General features: G+C 36.7%; 1 protein-coding gene across 1 annotated transcript in view; it reads right to left on the bottom strand.

The window, feature by feature from the left end:
* Positions 1–1,485: 1,485 nt before the first annotated feature.
* Positions 1,486–27,549, bottom strand: part of ROBO2 (roundabout guidance receptor 2) — a 702,928-nt gene continuing 676,864 nt past the window's right edge. Inside the window, exons 24-28 of the mRNA XM_081087410.1 lie at positions 17,757–17,939; positions 15,355–15,528; positions 7,226–7,498; positions 4,948–5,148; positions 1,486–2,977 (exon numbers count right to left, since the gene is read on the bottom strand). Coding sequence (XP_080943536.1) covers positions 2,976–2,977; positions 4,948–5,148; positions 7,226–7,498; positions 15,355–15,528; positions 17,757–17,939 — 833 coding nt within the window. The 3' untranslated portion in view covers positions 1,486–2,975. The remainder of the gene's footprint in view (positions 2,978–4,947; positions 5,149–7,225; positions 7,499–15,354; positions 15,529–17,756; positions 17,940–27,549) is intronic.

Raw genomic sequence — 27,549 nt, forward strand, 5'->3', positions numbered from 1 at the left:
TCTGCCTGCATACACTGAGGAATACCTGAGCTGGGCACTGATTCTACTATGTCCCCAATGGAGACTTTGCCTGTTATGAATGGAGCTGTGCTGTGGGGTACGACTGCATACCAGTGTTGTTTTTGTGCAGGTAAGATTACATCCTCTCCCACCCAGAGTTCCTTCTAACTAATAGCGTATGTGGGCCTGTCTCTGTTTAGATCTGCAGAAGAGTGAGCTCAGTGAATTTCTAACCAGTCATTCAATTGGCTACAAAATGAAAATTCATGATACTTCTCATACTTGCATTTTTAATGATATTTTGACCTATAAGAATTAAAAGCTTTTTACCTATGGCAAGCTGACAAAGCCTTGATGTTTTGGCAGTGCTCCTGAACTCATGTGGATAGCCACAGCTATTTATTGTGCTCTGTATCTACTTGAGGATGGTATTTTATGTGCAATATTTGACCAACCAATTTATTTAAAACTAGATTTAATAGGCAAGGTAGACTATTCTAAAAGAATATTCCAAGACACCATAAGGTCCACCCTGACATAATATAACCATAACAGTGAGTTTTATGTACTGGAGACAATTAGGTATGATGCATGCTCAATCTTATTCCAGAAGTCACCTGTGTGCAGATACTCTGTTTTTGAAGTCATGGTTTATTAGTCACATACACCTGCCAGTTACCAGGGGCAAAAGGCTATGTGTAATATGTGTAACGAACTAAGGTTTTAGATTACATTGGGTTGTAGAGGAATGTAAAAGGAAATACAAATGAACAAAACTTTGCTTTTAAATAGAAAGAGATGAAGTAAGGAACTGAATAACTAAAAATTTAAATTCCTCGCATTCTACAGTTGTGACTAAGTATGCGCTCATTCTGAGAAGAAATTTCTCATCCTCCCCAGTCTCTTTGTCCCAAAGAAGTCAAACTGCATTAAAATTCAGACACTTATGGGAGAAAGTTGATGACGTATTTAATATGTGTGTCTCAGAATTTCCTCCTCCATGAAGAAATGAAGTGCATGACAGGAGTTGGGGCCCATAAAGGACACTGAGTTCCTGTGTCAATGCAGCCTCAGGTGACATAAAAGATGCAAACATTTAATTTTGCCATTACTGTAATAATGTGACATACATTTGATGACTGAGCCAAAAATGCTCAGTTACCAATGATTTGTCATTCCAATGGGTCCCATATTTTAGAATTAATCCCTACTTATCATTATATCGAATATACTTTAAAGTATCAACTACTGAACACATCATAGGAAAAACATGAGAAAGTATAACTAGAGAGAGAATTTACAGTTGTGTAGGCAGCACACGGGAAAATGTCACAAGTGGAAAGTTCTCTTCTACTTGACTGACTATACATGTACAGTAGCTAACATATATTTCAAAGTCATATTCATTTTGACCATACATGACTGATATTCAGGAAATGCTTGTTCTCAATGTCGTGAAAACAAATGAGGCAGGACACTGTTATTAATGTCCATTTACCAGGTTCGGTTTTATTTAAAAAGTGTATAAACATGCATTTTTCTCCTTTTCAATTTTTCTTTTCAATTTTCTCATTCAAATGGGTCAAACATATTTTAGTTGGTAGCCCATTTCTGAAAGTGTACCATAAAATATTTATTCCAATAAGTCTACTTACTGTGAACTGAACATACTCTGAGCACTGCTTTTTAAGCACTTACAAGTTGGCTGTACATTTGGTGGCATAAACTTCACTTTTTCATCAAATGAAACACAAAGTTGCATATAGACTGCATTATTATTTTAAAAGTCATGAATTGAAGTGATGCAGCTCTATCCTCTAGTGTGTACTGTACATGTATTAGAAAGATGAAACAAGATATTGCAATAGAGTTTTTGTATTTCGAAGCAGCCCGAGTATGTCCTAACAATAAATTGCCTCTTTAACTATTTGCTGGATATTCTAGAGTTCATTTGGTTTGTTTCCTTGGGGAACATCATATTATATTCTGACTTAATGAGTTGGAGAGATTAATTATGTTAATTCAGAAAATGCTTTTTTTAAAAAAAAACAACTGTAATATAAATACAGCTCTTGTGAAACACCTTAATTTCCTTTTGCTTGTTGCAATTCTCAGATGGGTCAATTACAACAAGAGGTAAAGCTGATTCGAAATATAGCTTCAATTTTCTTATTATGTCTTAAAGCAAGTTTAGTATTATCTTCGCTACTTGTATAGTTTAATGCCTATTCAGTCTTAAGTCTTAAACTTCCTTCTTTTGACTCACACTTTTATCAACAGTAAAAGCCACCATTCTGCTTTTTATTTTTTTTATTTTTTATTGACTTGGTCCCTGATGTTCAAAGAAGACTTCACTAACACCACTGTCCTTCACATCTTCCTATTTCTATACCCCAACCAAAAACCACCCAACGTGATTGGTTACAATCATCGTTATCCAACCTAGCTTACAGTACAGCAACTCCCTTCACATTCAGTCTTTTTCTTCATGTCACGAGGAGTAGAGATTTGTGCTTATCACCAAATAAAATTGCAGTGCAAAATTTAAACATAAAAGTTACACAATTAAAAGTTAATATATGGCACCACAGCCTATTAATTCACATATAGTACAACAGACCAATAAGAACAGACAATAATGTGAACAGAGCTAAAAAGAGTGAGCTTGCATAGCAATGCACAAAAGAAATTATATACAGAGGAAAGCCTTTGCTTCCTGGAGGGCGAGCTTTGTTTTCTTTCTTTTTTGTTTACTCCTGACAAGAAAGAGTTAAGGTGGGTGGTGTACGTAACAGAAGAACACAAGGAAAATATCTGTGGGATATGTGTGGCTGTGTGTCTTTACATTGCATTTACAGTTCTTTTAATAGTACATAAATAAAGAAATTGTTCATTGCACTGTTTAAGTGTCATCACTTCCATGAGTTCAGACCTGGTGGTCCTTCAGAGCAGCTTTGCATGTCTCATCTCAGTTACTCTATAAAGAGAAAAACAAATCAGAAGTAAATTTTCATTTAAGTGCATTATACTTTATCCAGCATACCATAAACCAGAGGGACAGATAATAAGTGAAAGTAACATCATCAAATAGACTCGGTGAGTTTGTGAATTTAAGAAGTTTTACTGAAATGAGGTGGGGGGGGGGGGGGGGGAAGAAACCCTGTGGAATTCAGATATTTAAAATTCAACTGGAGCTATTTTGCACCTTTGTGAATCCATAATTATTCCAAAATAAAAGTTAAAGAAAAATCCAAGTACTCATGAATCAAAATAAAAATTATAAACATAGCTTAGTAATAATCAGGTTAGTAATATGAAACAATAACTCATATCACTAAATAATTTAAAGTTTTGAAAGTATTTTTAGTTTTCATTATTTCATGTCATCCCCAGTCTGCCAGGTGAGCATAATAGCAAGTAAATTTTTAGATAAGAAAAAAAGATTAGGCCCTAACCAGTTTGGCTCAGTGGATAGAGTGTCAGCCTGCAGACTGAAAGGTCCCAGGTTCGATTCCGGCCAAGGGCATGTACCTTGGTTGCAGGCACATCCCCAGTGGGAGGTGTGCAAGAGGCAGCTGATTGATGTTTCTTCTCTCTCATCGATGTTTCTAACTCTCTATCCCTCTCTCTTCCTCTCTGTAAAAGATCAATAAAATATATTAAAAAAAAAAAAGATTAGGAAGGCAGTTTAGTTTCTCTTTTCACATAACCAGTAAGCAGTTGAGATTGGAACCCAGGACTGCTCCTTAGCAGTGTTTTTAAACTGTATTGAAAGAAGCAGTTGAACATATTCAGCAACTATTATTCTGAAATAGAATAGCAAAACTGATAACTTTCCTGATGAAATTAACAAGAGTTCAATGCTTAGTAACATTCTAAATTTCTCTATTTCCTAGCACTTTATATTTAGAAAACAGATTAGTTGTAATAGGCACCAATGTTGGTTCCCTATTCAAAAATAGAAATTTATTTCTAAGTTATGTTGTAATAGTCAAAGTATTTCAAGTTAACTAAAATCAAAGATCAACATTTCAAGGTTGAGTCACCAAATTAAAAAAAAAAAAAAGAATTCCTAAGTAAGTTTTTTAAAACTACCAAAAAGCTAATACTCAGTTATAAAGGCAAATAAAACTACAGAGTGGACCATATTTAATTAACTTACAAGTATTAAAATTAATTGCCTATGTTAAGATAATTTTTGTATAATATAAATCAAATTTGAAAGAAAGGACATATTTATTAAATTGACTACTGTAAATAGCAATGGTCTAAGTTATAAACAAACCTGCTCAAAATTATAATTGATCCCATATTAGAGCAAGTTTTCTACTATGTGAAATTTGTTTATTGTGGCAATGTTATTGATGGGGTTCAGGACATGCTACCCCAAAATACAGCACCATGCTTTATTTTATATCTGAAGTGAAGGAGTTTGAGGACACAGCAGAAGCAGGAAGGTCACTCTGGCCTCCCCGTTCACCCTTGTTTCCTCAAACAGGTTATAAAACTGCCCTGTGTCAGTTACCCTGCCCCCAGTGCCAGGGGGAAGGAGGACATTCTTATCACAGGAGTTGGGGCTGAGAAATCTGTATAAACCTTGTAAAACTAACCCTTATCATCCTAGTTACTTCTTCACCATTCACTACCCTTAGCACAAACCCTTCTATGTGGTCAGTTCTTTACATACATATTGTTTCTTTGTCTAAAAGGTAGAAAAGTTTCTGCCTCTTGTCAGTGTTTTAGACCTTCATCCTCTTGAGAAGGTTCCCATGAATATGGAAAAAATTAATAAAATGTATTTTTTTTTCCTGTTAATCTTTGTCAGTTTAAATTTCAGATACAGCCAGGGAACCTAAGAGGGTTGAGGGAAACGTTTTCCTCCCCTACGTTATTAGCAGATATTCTCTCTAGATCACTGTAGCCTTCTCAATCTCCTACAGCACTTACATAATTCACTGGTAAACTGTCCTTGACTATTTGAGCCCATATAGCCTATGTCAAGAAGGTCGCTGACATTGCGCTGGTGGCCCCCCTTCAGCACCTCAGCTTTCCTAGGTCCAGTGGATCCTTTAGAAGACGCTGTTCCTGATGAGCTGTGACCTCCTGGAGACGGAAAGTTGGGCTTGCTGTAGGGCACCAAGGTCTCCTCTGGAAAAAAAAAGAAACATAATGTGATAAGTTAAACAGCAGCATGTTGACAAACAAATTTAATTTTAAATATTTATTTAGCTCAAGATGAACTGTTTTACCATTTTGAATTTTAGGAAAATTAAAAATATGAGATTTAATAAGGCTTGAAAACTAAAAGAAATTTCCATGTACAACAAACACTTCCTATAATAGGAACTAAAGCAGAATTAAATTAAAATATGTATTGGAATACGTATACAATGTTACGTATCATTTGCAAAATTTAAAGGTATTATAAGAGACCTGCATACAATGAACCATATTATTTAACTAAAACATTTCTGAGAATAAGTTCTGTAGTTTAGTGGAGGCTCCAATTTAATATTTCTATTAAGATTGAAAGAACATGGTTTTGACTTTAAATTATGAAAACATTTTTTTCTCAAATTATATAAAGAACTATATATCAGCTATTAAAAATAAGCTTCTTAAATTTCTATTGTTTCTTGAAAAAGAAATACATTATTTGAAAGCCTGTATTCTCCCTTAACAGAAAAAGAGACACTCATACATTTTAATAAATAACATGTCTGTTCTTTTTATGCATCATCTTTCTACAAATAATGTACATAACTAGATATTTAATACTTTGAAATGCTTTTTCTTCCTTTCTTCCTTTTTTCTCTCCCTCACTTCCCTCTTTCCTTCTCTTCTTCATTCCTTCTTTCTTCTTCTTTTTTTTTTTAATATGTTTTTATTGTCATTTGGAGAGAGAAGGAAAGGGAGAGAGGGATAGAAACATCAATGATGAGAGAGAATCATTGATTGGCTGCCTCCTTCATGTTCCCTACTAGGGACTGAGCCCACAACTGGGGCATGTGCCCTGTGGGAATCGAACCCGAAACCTCTTGGTTCCTGCGTTGGTGTTCAACCACTGAGCCACACTGGGCTGGGCTCTTGCTTCTTTCTTTCTTCCTTTCTTCTCCTTTCTTCTCTCTCCACTACTTTTTTTTTTCTTTTTCTAGGTATTGATCATTATTACTATGGTTATATGACTAAAAAAATTGCTGACTAAATTTAGTATTTATTTCTTTAGATAATCTTAACGACAAGGATCACATGATTCTTCTCTCATAGTCTTAATGCTTAACCTTCTTAAATGTTTCACTAAACCTAGATGTTAATATTGTCATTTTTTAGCCACTGCATAAACTATATTTCTAAAACCTTGAGCACGAAGTTGTGACAAAATATAATATTAAAAATGCATGTGAAGATGACATATCTAGAACAGATTCAGTCCAAATGAATAAATGAATGTACAAGGAAACTCTTTCAAATGTTGTGTGTGTGTGTGTGTGTGTGTGTGTGTGTATTTTAATAACCAAGGAATCCTGACATAAGAAGAGGTAATCCAGAAAATGCATTTCTGGAACAGGGTCACCACCAACCTCCCTCACCCCCACCCCCACCAAAAAAATCCAACTATGAACCATTAAATTTATTTTGTGATATTTCCAGGAAACTTGATATATAAGCAAGAACATTCCCCCATTAAATTGTTAACAATTAACTAAATTTAATCAGCTGGAGAAAGTATAGACCCAGTTTAAAATTTTCTAACATGAGGATTCTGTGATTGGGCATTGATTCATAACTTTATTGATTATTTCACCTCAGCAATTTGACTGAAGTGAGTTCTTCTTTCAAAATGACTAGTTACTTCAGTCAAAATGAACAAATTGGTTGGAGGCAGAGTTTAAAATGACATTAAAGGTGAAATGTTGTGGTCTTAAAAGTACTCAATATAAACATTAAAAAGAAAAAGAAAACCTCAAATTGTGTTATGAGCACTATAGATGGAGGTTGGAAGTCTCTAGGCTCAAGGACCCTAGCAGAGGTTAACTTGAGGAACAATCCCTATTGGGATCAGCCTTCAGGGATGTGCCGGTGAGCTCTGCTTCGGAATTCCAAATTCAATTAGTGATTCAAGGCAAATGCATTTCAGAAGCCTTAAACAACTGCCATTTCTAAAATACCTGGTAGGAAAAAAATGGTAAAAGTCCACACTTTGTTGGGACTGTGCAGAACACACCTGGTCCAACACCTTGTTTGTGTAGGGCTTTCCGTATGTCTTCTTGGCGTTCTGTGGAGTTAATCCATTCCTGGGTTTGTCGCTGCCACTCTAGGGACGTTCTAGCTGGACAATCCAATGAGCTCTTTGTATCTTCTAAGTTGGATGCTTGTTGTCTCTCCAGAGAGCTTCCTTTTCTCTCTGTTGAGTTTTCCACGTTACCAACATGCTGGCTCGGGCCTATTTGTTGCCTTATACCCTGACCTGGAGGGGGGTCTGGTGGTGGTGGAAGATCTAAAAATTTTGAATAATGTTTAGAATGGACTAAAATTTAATGAAAAAAAAAAATACAGGTTTTAGTTCAAGATGAAGAGGAAAAAAAAAAAAAAAACCCTGCCCTGTTAAAAGTATCACCCATGCAAAAAAAATTTTTTTTTTTTGGGGGGAAAGGCAAATTGTTTATATCCAAATGCATATTCTTGATCTCATTGCTATCTTTTGATCACAGTGTCTTTGAAATAAAATCAACTGACTTTATTCAACTATTATATGTGGAAAATGTTTTCCATTGCACATTGAGGCTATCATTTAAGGTGCAAAGGGCAGTTTATGATTTCTCCATATTTAATCCATTGTTCACTCCCACTTCCCAGAGTAGAAATACCATGACACAAAATGACTAGAAATTCTAGCAGCTGTGTTAATCAAAGGCTCTGGGAAGAATAAATGTTGTCCTGCCAATCTCCATAGGAAATTTTGCCCTTGGGAAATTAAGAACTCTATGCGGTATCATATGCAACATATGACTGCCTTTACTCATGTATGTGGTACATTTAGCAACAAAAGGTTTAAGCTAACACTTATGAAATGCAATTAACATTCTGCCTGACAACCAATGCTAGCTATTCATTTCATGAGTTAACTAATGAGTTACAACTAATATGTTATACACTTCCAATGTATTAATTTTAATAAGTAATAACCAGTGTTAAAGGCACAGATAGAATATGCTTCATGGTACTAGAGTAGACACTGTCTCATGAAAATCTGAGATATAGTGGCATAGATAATTTTTCAGAAAAGTTCTTTAAATTACATATTAGATATGAAAAAATTAAAAGTTCAAAGACTTGGCTAATTTTTTATTGTCTTTTTTATTAGCTCTTTCGATTGTCATTACTTTTATATTTTTAATGTCTTCAGTTGTGACATCATAAACCTTCTTTCATATTTCTTTAAGTACTGTACTAGTTCTGTTATACTCGTCACACTAGTGCTGAAATTACATCATTGAAGTAATTGAAATCTAAACATTTTTAATATTCTATGGATTATTTTCTTCTGGCATCTCATTAAAATTTTTTTCATCCTTAGAATGCCAATAATATTATTTGCCCATAAAGACCAAATATCATAAATAATATACATATTTATTTTATTATAGAGGATAATGTATATAATATAGGTAATTAATACCCATACAATTTTGTAATTGTGCTCTTGTTTCTAATAGTATTATTTGTAAAATTAAAAGGGAAAGGTATAATTTTTTTGGACATAGGTAACTTCCTTAAGGAAATCTAAGCTGCTCCTTGTAAAGATTTTCTTAAGAAACATTATACTTTCTTTGAGGAAAGTGATATTGTCCTCTGTTGAACTGATAGCAATGGTCTCCTCAGCATCTGCTCAGGAAGTTCCCACGTTGGAGCAGAGCTTTTATTTCTCATGCATTTCCTCTTGTTAGATGATGAATACTAATTATTGAAGGGGACAGAGTTTCTGTCTGGGAGAATCAAGTTGCATTTGGAATCTTGCTTCCAAAAAGGAAGAGCTAATCTAATATTGAGATATCTGTTTGTTAAATAATCCACCAAAGAGTTTGGTGTTTCTTTTTATTTCAAAGCTGACTTCCTTCAGTATGTATTATTATAAATTCTAATTCATTATATCCTTTGAGTTATTGGATTTAAGACTGCCAGTGGGAGAGAAATTATTGTAATTTCTTCCAAAACAACATATTTTGTCATTGATTTTTATTCTCTATCAGAGCAGTTTAATTTTTTAAATGGCCAAAATGGAATCTGCTTATGTTAGCTAAAATTCTGATCACTATTTAATTTAACCTGAAATTATACAGCTACATCATTAAAACCCTTGGAGTTTGTATAATCCTAAAAAGGAAGAGCATTTCATACACATTTAAATAAAAAAAAAAAGTGGAAAAAAGATAGAAGTGAGAATGGCTGTGGAAAAAAATAGAAGTATGTAATCAAATATATGTACTTAAATTAATTTTATTATTCATGTCTATGTTGATTCATTTTAACAGAATCAATTTGCTAAAGAGTCTCTTACTGGCCTACTAAAGATTTGCTATTGTTTGGCACATAGCAGTACAGCAGACCAATGATATATATGCCAGTATTTCTCTCTCTCTCTCTCTCTCTCTCTCTCTCTCTCTCTCTCTCTCTCTCTCAGAAAAAAAAGGAGACATGGAAAAATTACATATCTACTGCCTGGATCTCTCCTCCCAGGAACTCACAACTCAGATAACCAAGTCCACACTGAATAGTTAGACTTATATGTTTAGAAGGCGTCTCAAATTTCATATACCCAACCTGAGCTCTAGATCTCCCTCTACAATTCATGCTCCCTCTGCAGTGTTCCTCATCTCAATTAGTAGCTATTCCATTCTATAAGTTTACCAAAACTTTGGTATAATCTTTGACCTCCCTGCTTAACAGCCTATGTTAATTTATTCACAAATTCTGTGGACTCTATCTGCAGACTATATCCAGAATTCAACCTTTATCATTGCTTCCACTGATTCTACCATTGTGTGAATCACTATCATCTACTCACTATATAACTCCTATAACCTCCTATGTGGTTTCTGCATTTCCACATAGAAGCACATTCAGCCTACCTCAACAAAACAGCCAGAGTGACTATTTTATAAAGACAAAAGTAAGATCATGTCACTCCGCTTGCCTTAATATGCATATCCACATACACACACACCCACTTGCATGCACCTCCAGGGTTTTCCCATTCAAAGTTAGAGCCAAGGTCCTTATAGAAGCTTAAGGGTCCTACAAATTCTGGTCCTAGTTGACTTGTCTGACTTTGTATTCTATTTTTTTGCTCTCTCTGCTTTTAATCAAATAAGCATCAGGCTTTCACTTACTGTTTTCATTTTCTGAAATGACTCCCCCCACCCCATATAAGCATTGCTCTTTCCCTTATAATCTTCCAATGTTTTCTCAAATGTCATCTTGGTAAGATCTTTTCTGAGCCCTCTACTTAAAAGTTGCCCCCCTATCTTTGTATATTTTTTCTCGATGACATTTACTGCCATTTTACATACACTTTTAAATTTTTACTTTCACCTAGAGGGCATTTATGTTGAAATTATCTATCTTCTCCCATCAGAATACAAGTTCCAGGAGGGCAGGGCATTTTCTTTGTTTGGTTCCCATTGCCTATCATTTGGTATAAACTTAATAAATATTTGAATGAGTAGTTTAATAAATAAAGAAATTTTCTCAATTGTCAAAGCTAGTCTGTGAAAGAGCCCCTTATCTGAATGGGGTATTTGGAATGAGTGGTGAACAGGCTGGAAGGAGATGATCTAGGAAGAAAGGTTGATGAAGAGAGAGCTACCTTCTCTACCTTTTTTATTCAGCAGTGGTCCAGGTATTGGCTTTAAAGGGTATTCTCGGGCTTATGCAAATGAAATAGAACATTTGAATTGAACAATGTCAGTTTAGGATAGACTTTATTCAAGGGAGAAGAACACTCAATATGTGTGTGGGTGTTTGCATAGCCTTTGGAATGGACACTGACATTTCCCACCATTCCCAATTACACTTTCTGAACACAAAGAAATATTGCTTCACCACTCTAGTAGTTAGTTTGATGCCATGTGACAAAGTCCTTGCCCAAGAAATAAGAGAAGTTATATGTGCCACTTGCTGGCCTGACCATGGAACCTCCCAAGTGAATAACCCATGTTCTGTCTTCTTCTCACTCAGAAACCATAAAGGTCCCATCTTAAAAATAATGGTCTCCCAACATTGAAGAAGCATTTATCCTTACATTACTATTTAGAGGAGAGCCATGTGACCTTTATAAAATCATTGTGTCTGGGAGAAACAAACTTTTACTGTGCCAAGCCACTGAAGAATATAGTTGTTTGGCATAGCAGGTAGCAATAATTACTCCGATGAATATTCTCGTAAAACATTATTGTAAATAATGCAAACATTTTAGTGTAAAATATCTATATGCTAAGTGCTACTAAATCAGTGATGGCGAACCTATGACACATGTGTCAGAGGTGACACACGAACTCATTTTTTTGGTTGATTTTTCTTTGTTAAACGGCATTTAAATATATAAAATAAATATCAAAAATATAAGTCTTTGTTTTACTATGGTTTCAAATATCAAAAAATTTCTATATGTGACAGGGCACCAGAATTAAGTTAGGGTTTTTCAAAATGCTGGCAGGCCGAGCTCAAAAGGCTCACCAACACTGTACTAAATACTAACCTTTCCAAAAAGGACAGTTGGGTTTTATATACAAACTAGAGGCCTGGTGCACAAAAATTTGTGCACTCGGGGGGTCCCTCAGCCCGGCCTGTGCCCTCTCGCAGTCTGGGACCCCTCGGGGGATGTCCACCTGCTGGTTTAGCCATGCTCCTTGGGGGATCAGGTATAAGCTGGCAGTCAGACATCCCTCTGGCAGCCCAGGAGCCCTCAGGGGATGTCCACTTGCTAGCGTAGAACAGGCCTAAGCTGCAGTCAGACATCTTTAGTGCTGCTGAGGAGGCGGGAGAGGCTCCCACCACCACTGCTGTACTGGCAGCCATCAGCCTGGCTTGTGCCTGAGCAGAGCTCCCACTGTGGGAGTGCACTGACCACCAGGGGGCAGCTCCTGCATTGAGCATCTGCCCTCTGGTGGTCAGTGTGTGTCATAGTGATCAGTCATTTCCAGTTGCTCTGCTGTTAGGTTCAATTTGCATATTATCCTTTTATTATATAGGATAGAGGCCTGTTGCACGGGAGGGGGCTGGCTGGTTTGCTCTGAAGGGTGTCCCAGATCAGGGTGGGGGTCCCGCTGGGGTGCCTGGCCAACCTGGGTGAGGGGCTGAGGGCCGTTTTCAGGCTGGTCAAGCCCCCCAGTGAGGACCCTCACCCCATGGGGGTTTGGCCAGCCTAGGTGAGGGGCTGAGGGCTGTTTTCAGGCTGGCCATAGCACCTTCAGGGTGGGTGGCCCTACTGGGGTGCCTGGCCAGCCTGAGTGAGGGGCTGATGGCAATTTTCAGGCTGGCCATGGCCGCGGGCTGGAAGCAGGTATCTGGGATTTATTGATCTTCTATAATTGAAACTTTGTAGCCTTGAGCGGAACTCAGGGCCAGCAAGGCAGGAGGGAAGCTTGGCTTCCTCCATTGCCGGGGGCAACGCTCCACTTCCATGGCTGCCGCCATCTTAGTTGGGTTAATTTGCACATTTGCTCCTGATTGGCTTGTGGGCCTGGCTTGTGGGTGTAGTGGAGGTATGGTCAATTTGCATGTTTCTCTTTTATTAGATTAGATATTATGAAATTATTACGATACATGGATTCATAGTATATAAATGCTATTATATATATACATTAGTTGTAAAATACCAATATTCTTCAGGATAATCTGTGGAGTGCCATACAAAATAAATGTCCTTGTATTGTAACTAAAATGTCATTGGGTCAAACACTTGGGAATACATGTGAGCCAATATTTCCTTTTCAATATCACTACTTCTAAAAAGTATTCACTAAGAACACATAATCAATAACCCCTTTTTGGAATGCTGACAAATTTGAAAATTTAGGGAGCTATGTGTTTCTTAAAAAGCTAAGCCATATATTGAGCATGCTTTAACTAGGAGATAGTTTTCTTTAACCAGACATTCTAAAAAAGCTTACAAGAAAAGTATTCTAGGAAGAAAGAAGAGAGATCTCTATTTTCTTGATTTATATTGTATCTTCCACATATTCTGGATGTGGTCTTCAAACAATTTGAAAAAGTCACAGAAAAAAACATATACTTGGGTTTTTTTCTATTTCCATAACATTCATAGCAGAAAAATGAAACAAATTCTGAGATTTATAACTAGCATGTCAGTGAGAGTAATCCTTCTTATTCAGAGGGAATGAGATCAACACTATAGGCTGCTTTGAGCACTCAACTAATCTTCAGAACACTGAGGTAGAAAGGCAGTCAGTGAACATTGTTCCTCACCACAGGATATCCATTTATAGAGAACCAAAGTCTCAACTGTACCGCTACCCTCAGATTCCATAGAAATATTTTCCAATGAAATCAAAGTAAGCAGGATAGATAAGTAAACCTGAAAGCTCTTAAAACGAGTTATGTTTAGCTTTAAAATATTAACATTATAAGATGACAATAGAAAGCACAAAAATTGCTGTCAGACACCCCTTCCCCCACCAAAACTAATAAAGAACAAGTACAGTGGGGCCTTGACTTACGAGTTTAATTCGTTCCGAGACCGAGCTCTTTAAGGAGCTCGTTAACTCAAATTACTCTGTCTACTCAATGCAAAAAATGGGTGGAGAGACAGCTGGTATCTCAAAAAACTTGTTAGTTGGGACACTCGTAAGTCAAGGCCCCACTGTACTTCTTTTCCAACTAAGCCTTATTCAGTCCTATAATTAATGCTAAGGACTTGGTCATAGCTTCTCAAAGCCTACTGCATATTGGATTCACCTGTGGAGCTTTAAAAATACTCATAGCTGCTTTTCATCCCAGAACAATTAAATCAAAACCTCTGGGATATATTTTAAGAGCTCCCCAGATGGTCTGATGTGCAGCCTCGCTAGAGTTATCCTTTTTTGTGTTTAGTAAAACTATCTCATGACAAAGTTTATGTGCTTTTAGGGAGTAGTGTTGAGAAGAAGGAAGAAATTTACCTTTGGGTTCAACATTATACTAAGTATAATAAATCATACAAATTCCTGAGAATAAAACTTTAAAATGAATATTTTTATTCCTATTTTAGCCCTAACCAGTTTGGCTCAGTGGATAGAGCGTCGGCTTGCAGACTGAATGGTCCCAGGTTCGATTCTGGCCAAGGGCATGTACCTTGGTTGCAGGCACATCCCCAGTAGGGGGTGTGCAGGAGGCAGCTGATCGATGTTTCTCTCTCATCAATGTTTCTAACTCTCAATCCCTCTCCCTTCCTCTCTGTAAAAAAATCAATAAAACAAACAAATAAATAAATAAATAATAAAATGAATATTTTTATTCCTATTTTAAATATATGAGAATTAAGTTGAATATATGGGAAATACTTCCTGCTTTGCAGACCTCATGCATAACTCATTAAAGAACAAGGACATTTTCCATTGTGTTTCTTGACACTAGCAGTGCTTAAATAAATACTCAAAAATGGATGCAAACTATGGGCCATTGTACAAATTCAGCCACTTCCTCTTTTGTCAGTAAAGTTTATTGAAAATTAGTCACATCCATTCAGTAACTTTTTTCTTTGGCTGCAACAGGGCATCGATGTCGGGGTGAGCAGTTGTAACAGAAGACTATATGGCCTGGTAAAGCCAAAAATATATATATTAGCTGGACTTTTCAGAAAAAGTTTGCTGACCCATCAACTGGATAATCTGCAGCATGCTTTAAGTCCTAAAATTCACAAAACTAAAAAAACTCCTAAATTGCAAGTAATAGTCTTTTTCAGAAGTAAAATAATCTAAAATAGCTTACCTTAATATAGAAATGTTCCAACAACCTGGCAAATGCACATGCTACTGATGTTTCCCCCTAAGCTTATAAGGGAATATTCACTATAAAGCATTAATGGGTAATGCCAGAATGGTAGAAAAATCAACATTGAAAAGTAGTATGGCATCTACTTCTTTGGGCTTGGTAATATAGAAATAATTCCAGATTGTTAAAAAAAAAAAAAAAAGAGGGTGTTTTATTTAAACAAGGCCACATTTCCAGGTTTTCGGCCTTGGTATATAATGAGGGGCGCCTAATCTACCACAGCTACTTTAACCTCAGTCAGCGATGGAACAGGGCATAGCTAGCTCTTCAGTGAGGAGACAGGAGAGAAGGAATCAAACCTACCATCTGTCGTTCCTTCCCTTCGATGAGGCAGTGATGGCTGTTGGTCCATTCGCCCTCCCTTATGTTTTTTAGTCGGCCGAGGCCTCTGACTCTGACTCAGGGCCGCGCTGGTGTTACTGTCAGTAGAAAATGGGCTAGTTGGTCGAGGCCTTTGAGAGGAGGTAAAGGCTTTGCCTAAAAACAAAAAAACAAACAAACAAAAAACAAAGGGAAGGAGATATGGAGAATGTTATTTTGAGACACTGATTCTGTCTGTCTTGTATTTTTTGCTCTTTCTAACTTGTAAACCTGCCTGGAGATACTATTTGGAGATTTCAGATACTGGTGCATCTCCATAGGAAAATGTGTGCCTTGCTGCATTTGTCTTGACCAATATTTAATAACCAACATTCTACCCCTGAAAAATTAAAACAAGTAAATATAACACAAATCCACATGATCTTATGTGATTGTATTTTTATTTAACCTTGATAATCTTAGCAATATTTTCATAGGTATTTGCAAATTCATGCAGCTTTTATTTCTTAAAATTAGAGAAGCTGAAATAAATTTGTGCTGTCTTATTTGCTTAATCAAATTTCACCCTTGAGTCCCACAAAATCTCTTTGAGTACAGAAAAATGTCCTATTGTAATCACATCTAAAATTTCACATGAAAGATCTGCTCAGACACATATATTAAATTGACCTTACTTCCCATACACATACATGATGAATTGTACTTCTTTGAGCAGAAACTCAATAACGTTAGTGTATAGTACAGGATAGAGAGCAGGTTAAAACTACCTTGTATATCCACAGTAAAATGGGTGTTTTTAATGGATAATATTGTACCTGAGCAGACTCCAAATTCTCATTGGTAAATGAAATGTGCTATGCCCTTTTATTGTGGCTTAGTGTACATGTGTAGGGAAATTTACTCTGGGAAAAGGTTAGCTATCCATTTTTAACATCTTTTAATTTTAATATTATGGTAAGATAGGGTTGGCTTATGTGCATATATATATTCTCTTGTGCATATTTCACTTTATACAAAATTGTTGCATAAAATTTAGTTAATGTAGTTATATTTTTTAAGTCAGTGTGAGGTAATACTGCTTAATGTTTTATTAGCTATTAGCTTACATGCAAGAAATGCACTTAGCCTTCTAATTATTAGTTTCCTTGTACTTCCTCACTGCTCTGCTTATAGCTCTGCCACAAAAATCACGCAGGCAACATAAAGTTTCTGATTTAATGCCTTATAAAGCAAGAAAATTCAAATAACCATTACATTACAACATATTTTAGTACAGATGCTATATAAAAAATAAACCTCTGCAATGCTTGGATAATCTTTTTATTTCATTCAAAGATACCTAATGCATACTCAAAAGGAAATAGTCTTGATATATTTCAAAGACAATTTCTAAGACTCATTTTTATAACCTGCGAATTTAGTGCAAGGTCAAAATCATTTTTACTTTATTATTTGGGTACTATTAAGATTTGAAAAATGGATTTAGAATTTTATTAGTTTTTGTAAGGTAGCTAAGTTTAATTTATATATTAGGACCTTATTATATATTCATTTAAGTAATATAGATAGTCATGTAATAACATGCATCATGCCAAAGTTATTTTGTTTCAGTAAAACAAATGACAATTTACTGACCTATTATTAGAGTGAATCCCACAGTTATCTGGGGGGATGATCAGCTATATGAAAGGTTATATAATTGGTCTTTTATATTATTACTTATTATTTTCAGAAACCAAAAGTAGATTATATTAAAAACCAACACACATACAGTCATAATTTTTTTCAACTTGCAAATGCAGTGGATGTATCTTTTATTAGCATCCTTAAAAACAACAACAATGCTATTGGATTAACATTTTAACAGCCAAATAAGTAATAATACCACCAGCCATTTGAATTGTTAGACTGACAGCCTTAGACCAATTCACCCCATGCTGAGAAAGCCTTCCCAGAAAAGGCATTTGCAGAAAGAAATGGGGAAAAGGAAAGTAATGAAGATAAAAGCTGAATAATTTTAATCACTGGGTACATTATTGATTCTGTGAGAATTTTGCAAAGTGTGAGTTATTGAAAATTTAATGGCAATCTTAGTTGCAGCTTTGCTGTAATATAAAAAGGAAGCATATCCCAATTAATCAGCAGAACCGTGAAAGGAAAGGGAAATAAAGGTTGGAAAGTGATGAGTAGGAGCCTATTCTTGGCTCTGCAAAACTAGCATCAGAAGAGAGTTCTGGTAATTAAGCATCCAAACTGCGGTCATGCATACTAAAGAAATCCCTTCAACCAGACTCACTGAGGAGAAAGGACGGAAGAAGAGCTCAGTGTCCAAAGGACAAGATTCTGTCATGCAGAGTGTTGACCCAGAGTCTGAGTCTACCAACCTGTTCTTGTAAGGCTGGTTCCATCCAGCCTAAAGCCAGCTTTATCTGCTGCTGCCACCAGAGCTTGTGCAAAACTGCCGCTGGCAAAGATGGAGCCATCTGAGGAGCTACCTACGCTAGATCTATGACTAGAAAAGTTACGATCCTCATCAGATGCAGAGCCCCATCCATTTACCATTGAACCTAAAAACAAATGTTGTCTAGTGAGTTGTAGATACTGGAGAGCTCATCTGCACACACACTATAACAAACAAGCTGGCTTCCTCAACTCCTGTCTCCCTGGACATAAATCTGGTATCATCTGACTTCTTTAGGCACATGCAAGCATCATCCATTTTCTAAGTATTCCCACTGCAGAAGAATGAGGCTCATTTAAAACCTGTATCTGTTTGCAGCACATGAAAAAACATGTTCCACATGGTTCCATTCCTACATTGTTAAAATGATTACACATGATCATTTTCCAGGAAAGAATTGCCATGCATACTTTAAGTCTACAATTCAGAGAAGACCACTTTTGATGAACTAAATTATAGTGTGTTTAAAGTAAACATATCAAGGACTCAGTTAAAGAAATAGTGTGAATATATTTTTAATTTAATGCAACCTCTAATGATAATTTGCCTGAAATCTACACTTGTACACTTAGAAGGGTTAGAATTATTTCAAGATTTTAAGGTAAAAACTTAATTATGCATAAAAAATAGTGAACATTCATAAACAAAGACATTTATAAATAATACCAGAGCAAATAGACTTAGAAAATAAGAAATATGTATCTTTGGAAAGTCCTATTAATTTCAAAACTCAGTATGCTTTTCTGCTTTTTAATTAAGAACTTTAGTTTTCTCTTTAGTACTAATTTTTATTTTAGAAAGTTAACTATTATGAAGAATATCACTGGCATTCTGCAAAATGCAACATGGCAATAGAGGAAAAAATTCAGCTTTATGTGTAAAGAGCTGCAAAGATATGAAGATACTGAGAAATAACCTTTATTCTTAGTTTTTATCAAGTCATTTACAATTTTATATATTTTTCTTAGACTAAACACATCAAAACATGAATCTATTACATAATACAATTAATATTATAATTTTTATTTCAGTTGATATACCATTAATTTATAACACAATAAAGTACCAAATGTTGCTTATTCAAAATTTTTTAAAAAGGAAGAACTAAATATTTATGGAACACTAACTTAAGGTTTCTAAGTAAACCAAACACATATTTATATACAAGACATTAAAGTCAAGTGCCATATATTTTTCTGCTTTTCTCCAATATTCAAGAGACAAAAGTATAGTTAGGAGTGTTGCCATGATGAAGCATTTGTACTTTTTTTAGTAAAGGTGCCAGGATACAATCACACGGGTTCATGCACTTTCGAGACAGAGAGAACAGAAACCGAAGAGGTTAGACAGATTTGAGAAGTTAAAAGGGTGTTAAGTGTAGCAGAAAAAGATAGAGTTTTGATTCTATTTGCCAAAAGCACAGAGATACACTTTTTACTTTCAAAACAAATTCCCTTGACACAGGCCACTGAAAGGAAGCCGAGATAACACCAGCAACTGAGCCTCCTCCAAGAGAACCATTTCTGAGTTAATAATCACAAGTCAAGGACCAACAGTCCAAAATGAAAGGAGAAATGATGCAATAGGCTTTGCAATATAATGTTACAGTAGATAAGAAACATATCAAAGTGATTCAGTCAGTGGTCACAAAAGAATTTGAAACCCTAGAACCGAGGATAGTTTTGAAACCCGAGAAAGCTCAGGCCAGTCCCTTCTATGTTCTGTTTTCCATGTTTCTAAATGTCTACTCCACATCTGTGAACACATCTGTGTCAGCTATCTGAAACTCACTCTCCAAACAAGCATCTCCTTTTGTACATCTTCAATTTCATTCCTAACTGACTTTCTTCTAGTCTCTCTATGTTCCTCATTGTCCCTGAATTAATTTTCTGAAACATTTATCACACGCAATGGCTTACCTAGTTTGCCAATACCACATCCAAACACCAAACTAGGTATTTGAGATTCTTCAGTATCGAGCCCAGCCTACCTCTCCAGCCCCATTTCCTCTTACAGCCTCACCCATATAAGATTACTCACACATCTCTGGATTGTGACTAACTCTATTAACCACTGTGAAACTTTAAAGTCCAAATCAGTACCATCTCTTTTCTCATCCTGATTCCACCTCTCCTTCAACCCTGTGTAAAGGAGAATCAATCTCTCTGCCTCCTGTGTTTTTTAAACAGTATTCACACAGTAACACACCAGTCTCTACAAACTACAGTTTGTTGCATATATGTTTCCTCTTCTAGACAATGTCTCATTCATTTTTATATATCTTATACAGGAACATTGCACAGTAGACATTTCAATAAACATCAAGAATATTAAATTAAGTATCTTCAAGATTTTCATTATTCACCATAAATTCTATTTCTGATTCTATTCCATGTGTAATTTCCTAGCAATTACCTTATTTTAGTTACAGAAAGAATGTGCTTATAAGAACTACTAGAAAACATTAAATAAGAAATACAATGTAGTCAACTCTTGTCAATTACTTGGACAATGGAAAAAGCAGTGTTGTAATTACCTAAAAGACAAAAAAACATCCTATATCAGTGATGGCGAAGCTATGACACACGTGTCAGAGGTGACACGCGAACTCATTGTTTTGGTTGATTTTTCTTTGTTAAATGGCATTTAAATATATAAAATAAATATAAAAAATATGTCTTTGTTTTACTATGGTTGCAAATATAAAAAAAAAAAATTCTATATGTGACACGGAACCAGAGTTAAGTTAGGGTTTTTCAAAATGCTGACACGCCAAGCTCAAAAGGTTCACCATCACTGTCCTATATAATCATAGGCTAATATGTAAATAGACCAAATTGTAGAACAACCAGTTATCATGATGTGCACTGAGTACCAGGGGGCACATGCAGAACATGGCGGGTGTTGGCAGCAGGTGGCAGAGTACTGAACATGGCAGGTGTCAGCTGTGGCAAGATGGTGGAGCAGGTGAGCACGGATGCCAGACCAAGGTAGGGCACTGTTGCTGTCATTGGGGCAAGCCTCTGGTGGTTACTGAAAATTCTTTGCTCTTGTGCACTGCGGTTCTGCCCAGTGTTCACACCTGCCGCCGGTGCCAGCCCCACTTGCACCCCTGCCGGCACCCAGCATTGGCCCCAATCACTGGGTGCCATCAGTGGGTGCACATGGTGGCTGCCAGCCCTCCCTCAGGGCTTCTCTACCTCCCCCTGCTCCTGAGGGGTGATCAGGGCAGCAGCCACCACTCACACTTGCTGACGGTGCCAGCCCCACTGGACCCGCTGCTGGCGCTGGACTCAATCACTCTGCGCTGTCAGTGGGTGCAAATGGGGCTGGTGCCGGAAGCCGGTCCATCCTTGCTGCTTGACACAGTCGCTGCAGGGAAGAAACATCTGCACAGCATATGTTTCAAGGGACCTGGCGTATATGGCATACTGTTCTTAATATGTTTGCTCACCTTCTTGGCGCTATGTGTTTTAACCAAGGTCACCTCTCCGAGAAAGGTTGTTTCCCTAGTTAGGGATTTTCCCTGATGTTAGGGAGGGAATAAAACCCCTTAACTAAATGCCAGGTGGGTAGTTAATCACTTTAACTATGAACAATCACTCTTAAGCTACATAATCTTTACTCCCTGGAATGGAGATAAGAAATGCCCTAACCTTTGGAATAGAAATTGACAGGATTAAAATCAACTGGTATAAATACAGATGTAACAAGACAATAAAATTCAGAACCTGGCTGGAGATCCTGGGTAGAATCAGGCGAGAGAGCCCAACCATGCTGGTCAACTGAACACTGCCTTCGTGTCATTCCTTCTTTGCTGACTCCGTCCACACCTTTGGGAACCCCTGGACCTGCTGGGGCTGGACCCCAACAGGCTGGTGCCCAGCAGCATGTGGGAGCGGTGGCAGCGGGATTGGGGCTGCTGGCAGACAGGGGACCAGGGGCTGTAGCGGGAGGGGCCAGGCGGGGGTGCAGAGGGTGGTCTGAGACCTGCTCCTATGCCCTCTGCAGCCTCACAGTCCACAGTTCCTTTTAAGGTGAATGAATTTGTGCATTGGACCCCTAATATATATATATATCTTGACTATGATTTGATAACTTGAATATTGATATTTACCAGTATCTTATTCAAATTAAGACAACAATGTTACATTAAGTAGCAATTTACATTTCCTTCTGACTTTTCTATCCATACTCACTCATCTTAATGTACAAAGCCCTCTCCCCTCTTTTTAAAAATTTTTCTTTCTCCACTATAGTTGGGTCTGTTTTTGTTGGTTGGTTGGTTGGTGTTTTTTGTTGTTCAAGTTGGCTTGCAGTGTGGTTCTACTCCAAAGTTTTAGCATTTTGACAAATTTAGTCTCTGAACATGTAAAACTTAGGAAAAATCCGTCACCAGAGCAGTGTCACTAAAAAATGCCACCTTCTGAGATCTCTTAACAGAAATTTTAGTTTGTCTTTTTCAATAAACCCCTGTTCATCTCCCCACGACAGTGAGTCTCTCTATATGAGGATTTCCATGTACAAATTTGCCAAACCCTAAACAAAGCAACTACTTTCCTGCCTCTGTGTTCTTGCTCTGAATTTATCTCAATGTTAATACTCCTTGCCACATGCTCAGAAATTCCAGTTACTCATGAAGTTTTCCCTGACTTTGTTCCCTTCTTTGGGAAGAGAGAGTAGCATGGAAGACATGGGTTTGAGTGTTAGTGAAAATAGAAAGAACACCAACTATTCTTTCCTTCTTATTCTCTGTAAGAGCAAAGAAATGAAGTAGATAATTTCAGAATTGAAGAGATGTGAGCCACAGGGATTTGGCCATGGTGGGCAATTTCACCTCCCTGTGGTTACCATTCTTTCCATTCTTTAGATTTAAACATCAAAAATGGCCTGAAGATTTATATGAACTAGCAAAAAAAAAAAAAAAAAAGAGAGACAACTATTGGAAGAAAATAAAAACATTGATTCATGAATTAGAAAGCAAGCATAATTGGTTTTCTTTATAAATGTTAATGTAAATATAAAAATTAAGATGATTCTAAGTGAAACAACTCAGGTGGAGAATGTTTACAAATTACAACCAATCCATAGCAACTTGACATGTTATAGCCCCAAACATAATACATATTTAAACTTTAATGAAAAATTAATTTATGCCACATAGCCAAATTTATCTGTGTTTACATTGTCAATCTTTCCAAATACCTCAGGTTCAAAATTGCTGAAAGGTAAAAAAGAAACAAAAATCAGAAAATAACCCCTCATATTTACTCCAGCTGTTAAAGAACTGCATACAGGACATTAAGTTGTTGCTCAAATGTCACTGAGCAGTAAAATACCATGATAAAGTGGTATCTTGCTGTGTCTCTATTACAGCTCAGCACTAAAATTAATTTATGATCAGTCATCAATTCATTTACATGTCGTTTTATGCTAAATCCTTGCTTGCTGATAAATGCTTATCCTTAGATCCAATATGCTAGAGTAGTCTGTGCTTTATAATATCACCCTGCTAATTGTTGCATTACCATTATTATGAGATACAAAAACTGGCTATCCTCCATTTTTTTCAGTCAATATTTAATCCAGAAAAACTTCTTATTAAGTACAATCTGTCTAACTATCTCTATGTATAAAAGCCCAGTACCCAGAATGGCAGAACGACCAGAAAAACCAGAATAACCAGAATAACCTATGGCTATGACGTGAACTGCGGCAGTCAACCAGCCTGATCTGGAGCCTGATCAGGTCCCTTGCCCTGGCCTGGCCACCAATTGGCCCCCAACACCCCGATTGGGGGCAGGGCCAGCTGGCCAACTGCCCGTGGCCCCTCCCCCCCACTGGCACAGCCCAATTGGCCCCCATCTGGGCGGGCCGGCCAGATCCCACTTGTGCACAAATTTGTGCACCAGGCATCTAGTCTATTAAATAAAATCTTCAGTTATAATTGTCTTTGGACAAATGAATCCAAATATTGATCTCTACCAAGATGTAGGAAAACATGTCTAATCTCTAGGGGTCCCTCTTCCACTCAAAAAAAAAAAAAAAAATTGAACATGCAACAATTCCACCTACATTTCTCAGAGAGAAAAATATCTGTAATACATACAGAAAGTAAAATAAGTAATTATAAAATATCTTCCTTTGGACATTTCACACCTGCTAACTTGTTCCATTCAGATAAAAATTGAATAGATGATGTTCCCCTTTTATCTGTTACATTTTGAAGTTTGTATTTAATTTCTTTTATAATACAGCAAAGCTGTGGAAGTAGTCTAAGAAAACAACAATTATTGTTAGCAATATTTCTGAAATGTCCCTAATATTGAAATATTTTTCTTACATTTTTTGCAACAAAAGCAAGGAGCCAGGTCTCACATTTAAGTGGCCAATTTTCTAAAAGCTGTGTGGTCCAATAAGATGTTGAGGCTGCCAGGTTTTATTGATTTCAAAATTATCTGGTTTGGGAGTTAAAGTAAAACCTCAAAAGACATAAAATACAGAAAATCTAGAGTCACAATTTCCTTTCAGCTGCGGTATTTCTGTGGGGTCCAGCAGAGAAGGAAACTTTTTTTCCCCATTTCCCTTCCCAGCACTCGTTCTCAGTGCTACTTTCTGTGATCAACGTGGCAGTTCCGATCTTGGCTCCAGGTTTAGGACATTTTCCTCCTGCCTCCTCTCCCATTGCCTTCTGTTTCTTTTGGCCTGTGGTGGAGCCATTAAATTCAGGAAACACTTACACTGGACTCCCACCATAAACGTTACAGAAAGAAGTAGTGAAGGCTTCCCATCCTGTTACCCAAATGTGGGTTTGGCGTTTACGAAGAAATATTTCAAGCATATTCCTGAAGACTAACACAGTCCTGCATGCTCACTTTCCAGCCCCAGAGTGCGCTGTGCTGTGATCAACACATCTTTATACTTTCTACAACCAAACAGGTTTAAACTCTAAGTATAAATTAAAATTGTAAAAATGTGATTTCTTCAAAAGAGTGCTCATAGAGTTGAATTTTGTTAGAATGAGTAACTATTCTTGAATATAGAAATAAATATGAGAAAAATAAGTTTTTTTCTAAAAGTTACTATTTTTGATCTTGATTTAGTGTATAAAGGTAAGAACTAATGTTTTTCAGAGAGAGAAGAGAGGGAGGAAGAGAGAGGAGAGAGGGAGAGAGAGAGAGAGAGACAGAGAGAGAGAGAGAGAGAGAGAGAGAGAGAGAGAGAGATGTTAAGTAATAGACTGGAAAATAATTTTCCTCTTAAATATGCTACAGCCAGACATTAGAAAAAGTTGGGCATTTCCAGAGCAGGGATTATGATAACTTATCTTTAGCATAAGACTGACTGATTTTGAATCTTCTTCTACAACTTACCAAGTGTGTGACATTGAAAAGGACTTTAAACCCATCTGTGACTCAATTCCTTTACTATAAAAAGAGAATAAACAGGGAAGGGAGGTTGAGGACAAGTCAAAGAGGGTAAAAGGAGGATAAATGGTGATGGAAGGAGACTAGACTTTGGTAGTGAACTCACAATACAATATGCAGATGATGTGTTATAGAATTGTACACCTGAAGCCTATATTATTAACTGTTGTAGCCTCAATAAATTCAATAAATATATGTATGTAGTTTATCAATTCTGAAAATAAAAAATAAAGTGATGATTAAATGAGTTAATATATATTAAAAGTTTAGAACAAGGGTCAGCAAACTTTTTATATAAAGTAACAGGCACTAAATATTTTAGGTTTTGCCTTCTCTGCCATATAGTCTTTGTTGTTGATTGTTTCTTATTTTCCTTTTTTTAAAATACATTTTATTGATTTTTTTTACAGAGAGGAAGGGAGAGGGATAGAGAGTTAGAAACATCGATGAGAGAGAAACATCGTTTGGCTGCCTCCTACACAAACCCCACTGGGGATGTGCCCACAGCCAAGGTACATGCCCTTGACTAGAGTCGAACCTGGGACCCTTCAGTCCGCAGGCCGACGCTCTATCCACTGAGCCAAACAGGTTAGGGCTCTTATTTTCGTATAACCATTTAAAAATGTAAGACATATTGTTAGCTCACTAAGGCCCACACAAAAACACAGGCCACTGTTTAGAAAAGTGCCTTTCACTTACTAAGGGTTATATATGTGCAAGTTGTTATTATTATTATATCATTATTAAATCTCAATTCTTAGCTGAGTGGTTGGAAGAATTAGGCATTTAGTAAGTGTTTGCTGTGAGACTTTCTAAATGATATAACAATTTGGCAAATACATTTTTCCATTACTGAATTTTACAGACTGAATGTTGGTATCCCTTAAAATGTGTATGTTCAGGCCCTAACCCTTAATGTGATGGCAATTGGAGGAGAGGCCTTTAGAGGTAATTAGGGTTAGAGGAAGTCACAAGTGTGAGGTCCTCCTGATGGGATTAGTGACCTTAAAAAGAGACCAGAGAGCATGCTCTCTCTCTAACTGCCATGTGAGGGTACGGAGAGAGGAGAGAAGAGAGCGGTCTGCGAATCATGAAGAGAGTTCTCACTAGGAGCTAAATCTGCTGTCACTTTGATCTTGGGCTTTCCAGCCTCCAGAATGGTGAGAAATTAATGTTTGCTGTTTAAGCCAATCAGTCTATGGTATTTTGTTATAGCGGCCTGACCAGACTAAGACACCGAGTTCATGAAATATGGAACTACTGATATTTTCCATTTTTCTTTGCTTTTTCCATTTATGAAACTTTATGTCAAAATTTAAGAAATTCCTCAGAAATGTCTTAGTTGCTATGAAAATATTTGAAATTAATATACTTATTTATTTATAAATATGGGCTCTATATCTTGTTAACTGCTGGTATTCTTTAACATAGTAGATGTTGGAATATAATATATCCACAATCCTGAATAATTTTAAATATATATTTTTATTGATTTTTTACAGAGAGGAAGGGAGAGGGATAGAGAGTTAGAAACATCGATGAGAGAGAAACATCGATCAGCTGCCTCCTGCACACCCCCTACTGGGGATGTGCCTGCAACCAAGGTACATGCCCTTGACCGGAATCAAACCTGGGACCCTTCAGTCCTCAGGCCGACACTCTATCCACTTAGCCAAACCAGTTAGGGCTGAATAATTTTATGTACAGTCTTAGAAGCCCACCTCTATGGTATAATCGGAATATCATTTTGGTTGACTTTAAAATTTCAGGGAAGGGAATATCACTGTTATTTCTATTTAGTAAAAATGGTCATTAATTTCATGAAAATGAAAATCTCTAACAGAGAATTCAGGTGAAAGTAATGACTAATTTGCTCACACCACACACAAATTTAGAACTCACAGTAATTTTTGGTAAGATCAGTATCCTCTACTAAAAACATATTGCCCACATAACTTAGCACCCTTAAACTAGCCATGTGTTTGAAGGAAACATAAAAATGTTAGAATAATATTCATTAGCATGCTGATTTCTATAATTTTTGGTTCTTACATACATTTACCTGAGGGTCATTACCATGTGCATGTACAGTGGGGCCTTGACTTAACGAGTGGTGCTTGTTAACTCAAATTACTCTATCAACTCAATGCAAAAAATCGGCCAAGAGACAGCTGGTATCTCAACAAACACGTTAGTCGGGACACTCGTAAGTCAAGGCCCCACTGTACATGACTGTGTGATTGCTTGAGAAGACCCAATGGCATGCAAAGACAAACTTACATTTTTAGC

The sequence above is a fragment of the Myotis nattereri genome (assembly GCF_964212035.1).
Source record: "Myotis nattereri genome assembly, chromosome: 3".
NCBI classification, from domain to species: Eukaryota; Metazoa; Chordata; class Mammalia; order Chiroptera; family Vespertilionidae; genus Myotis; species Myotis nattereri.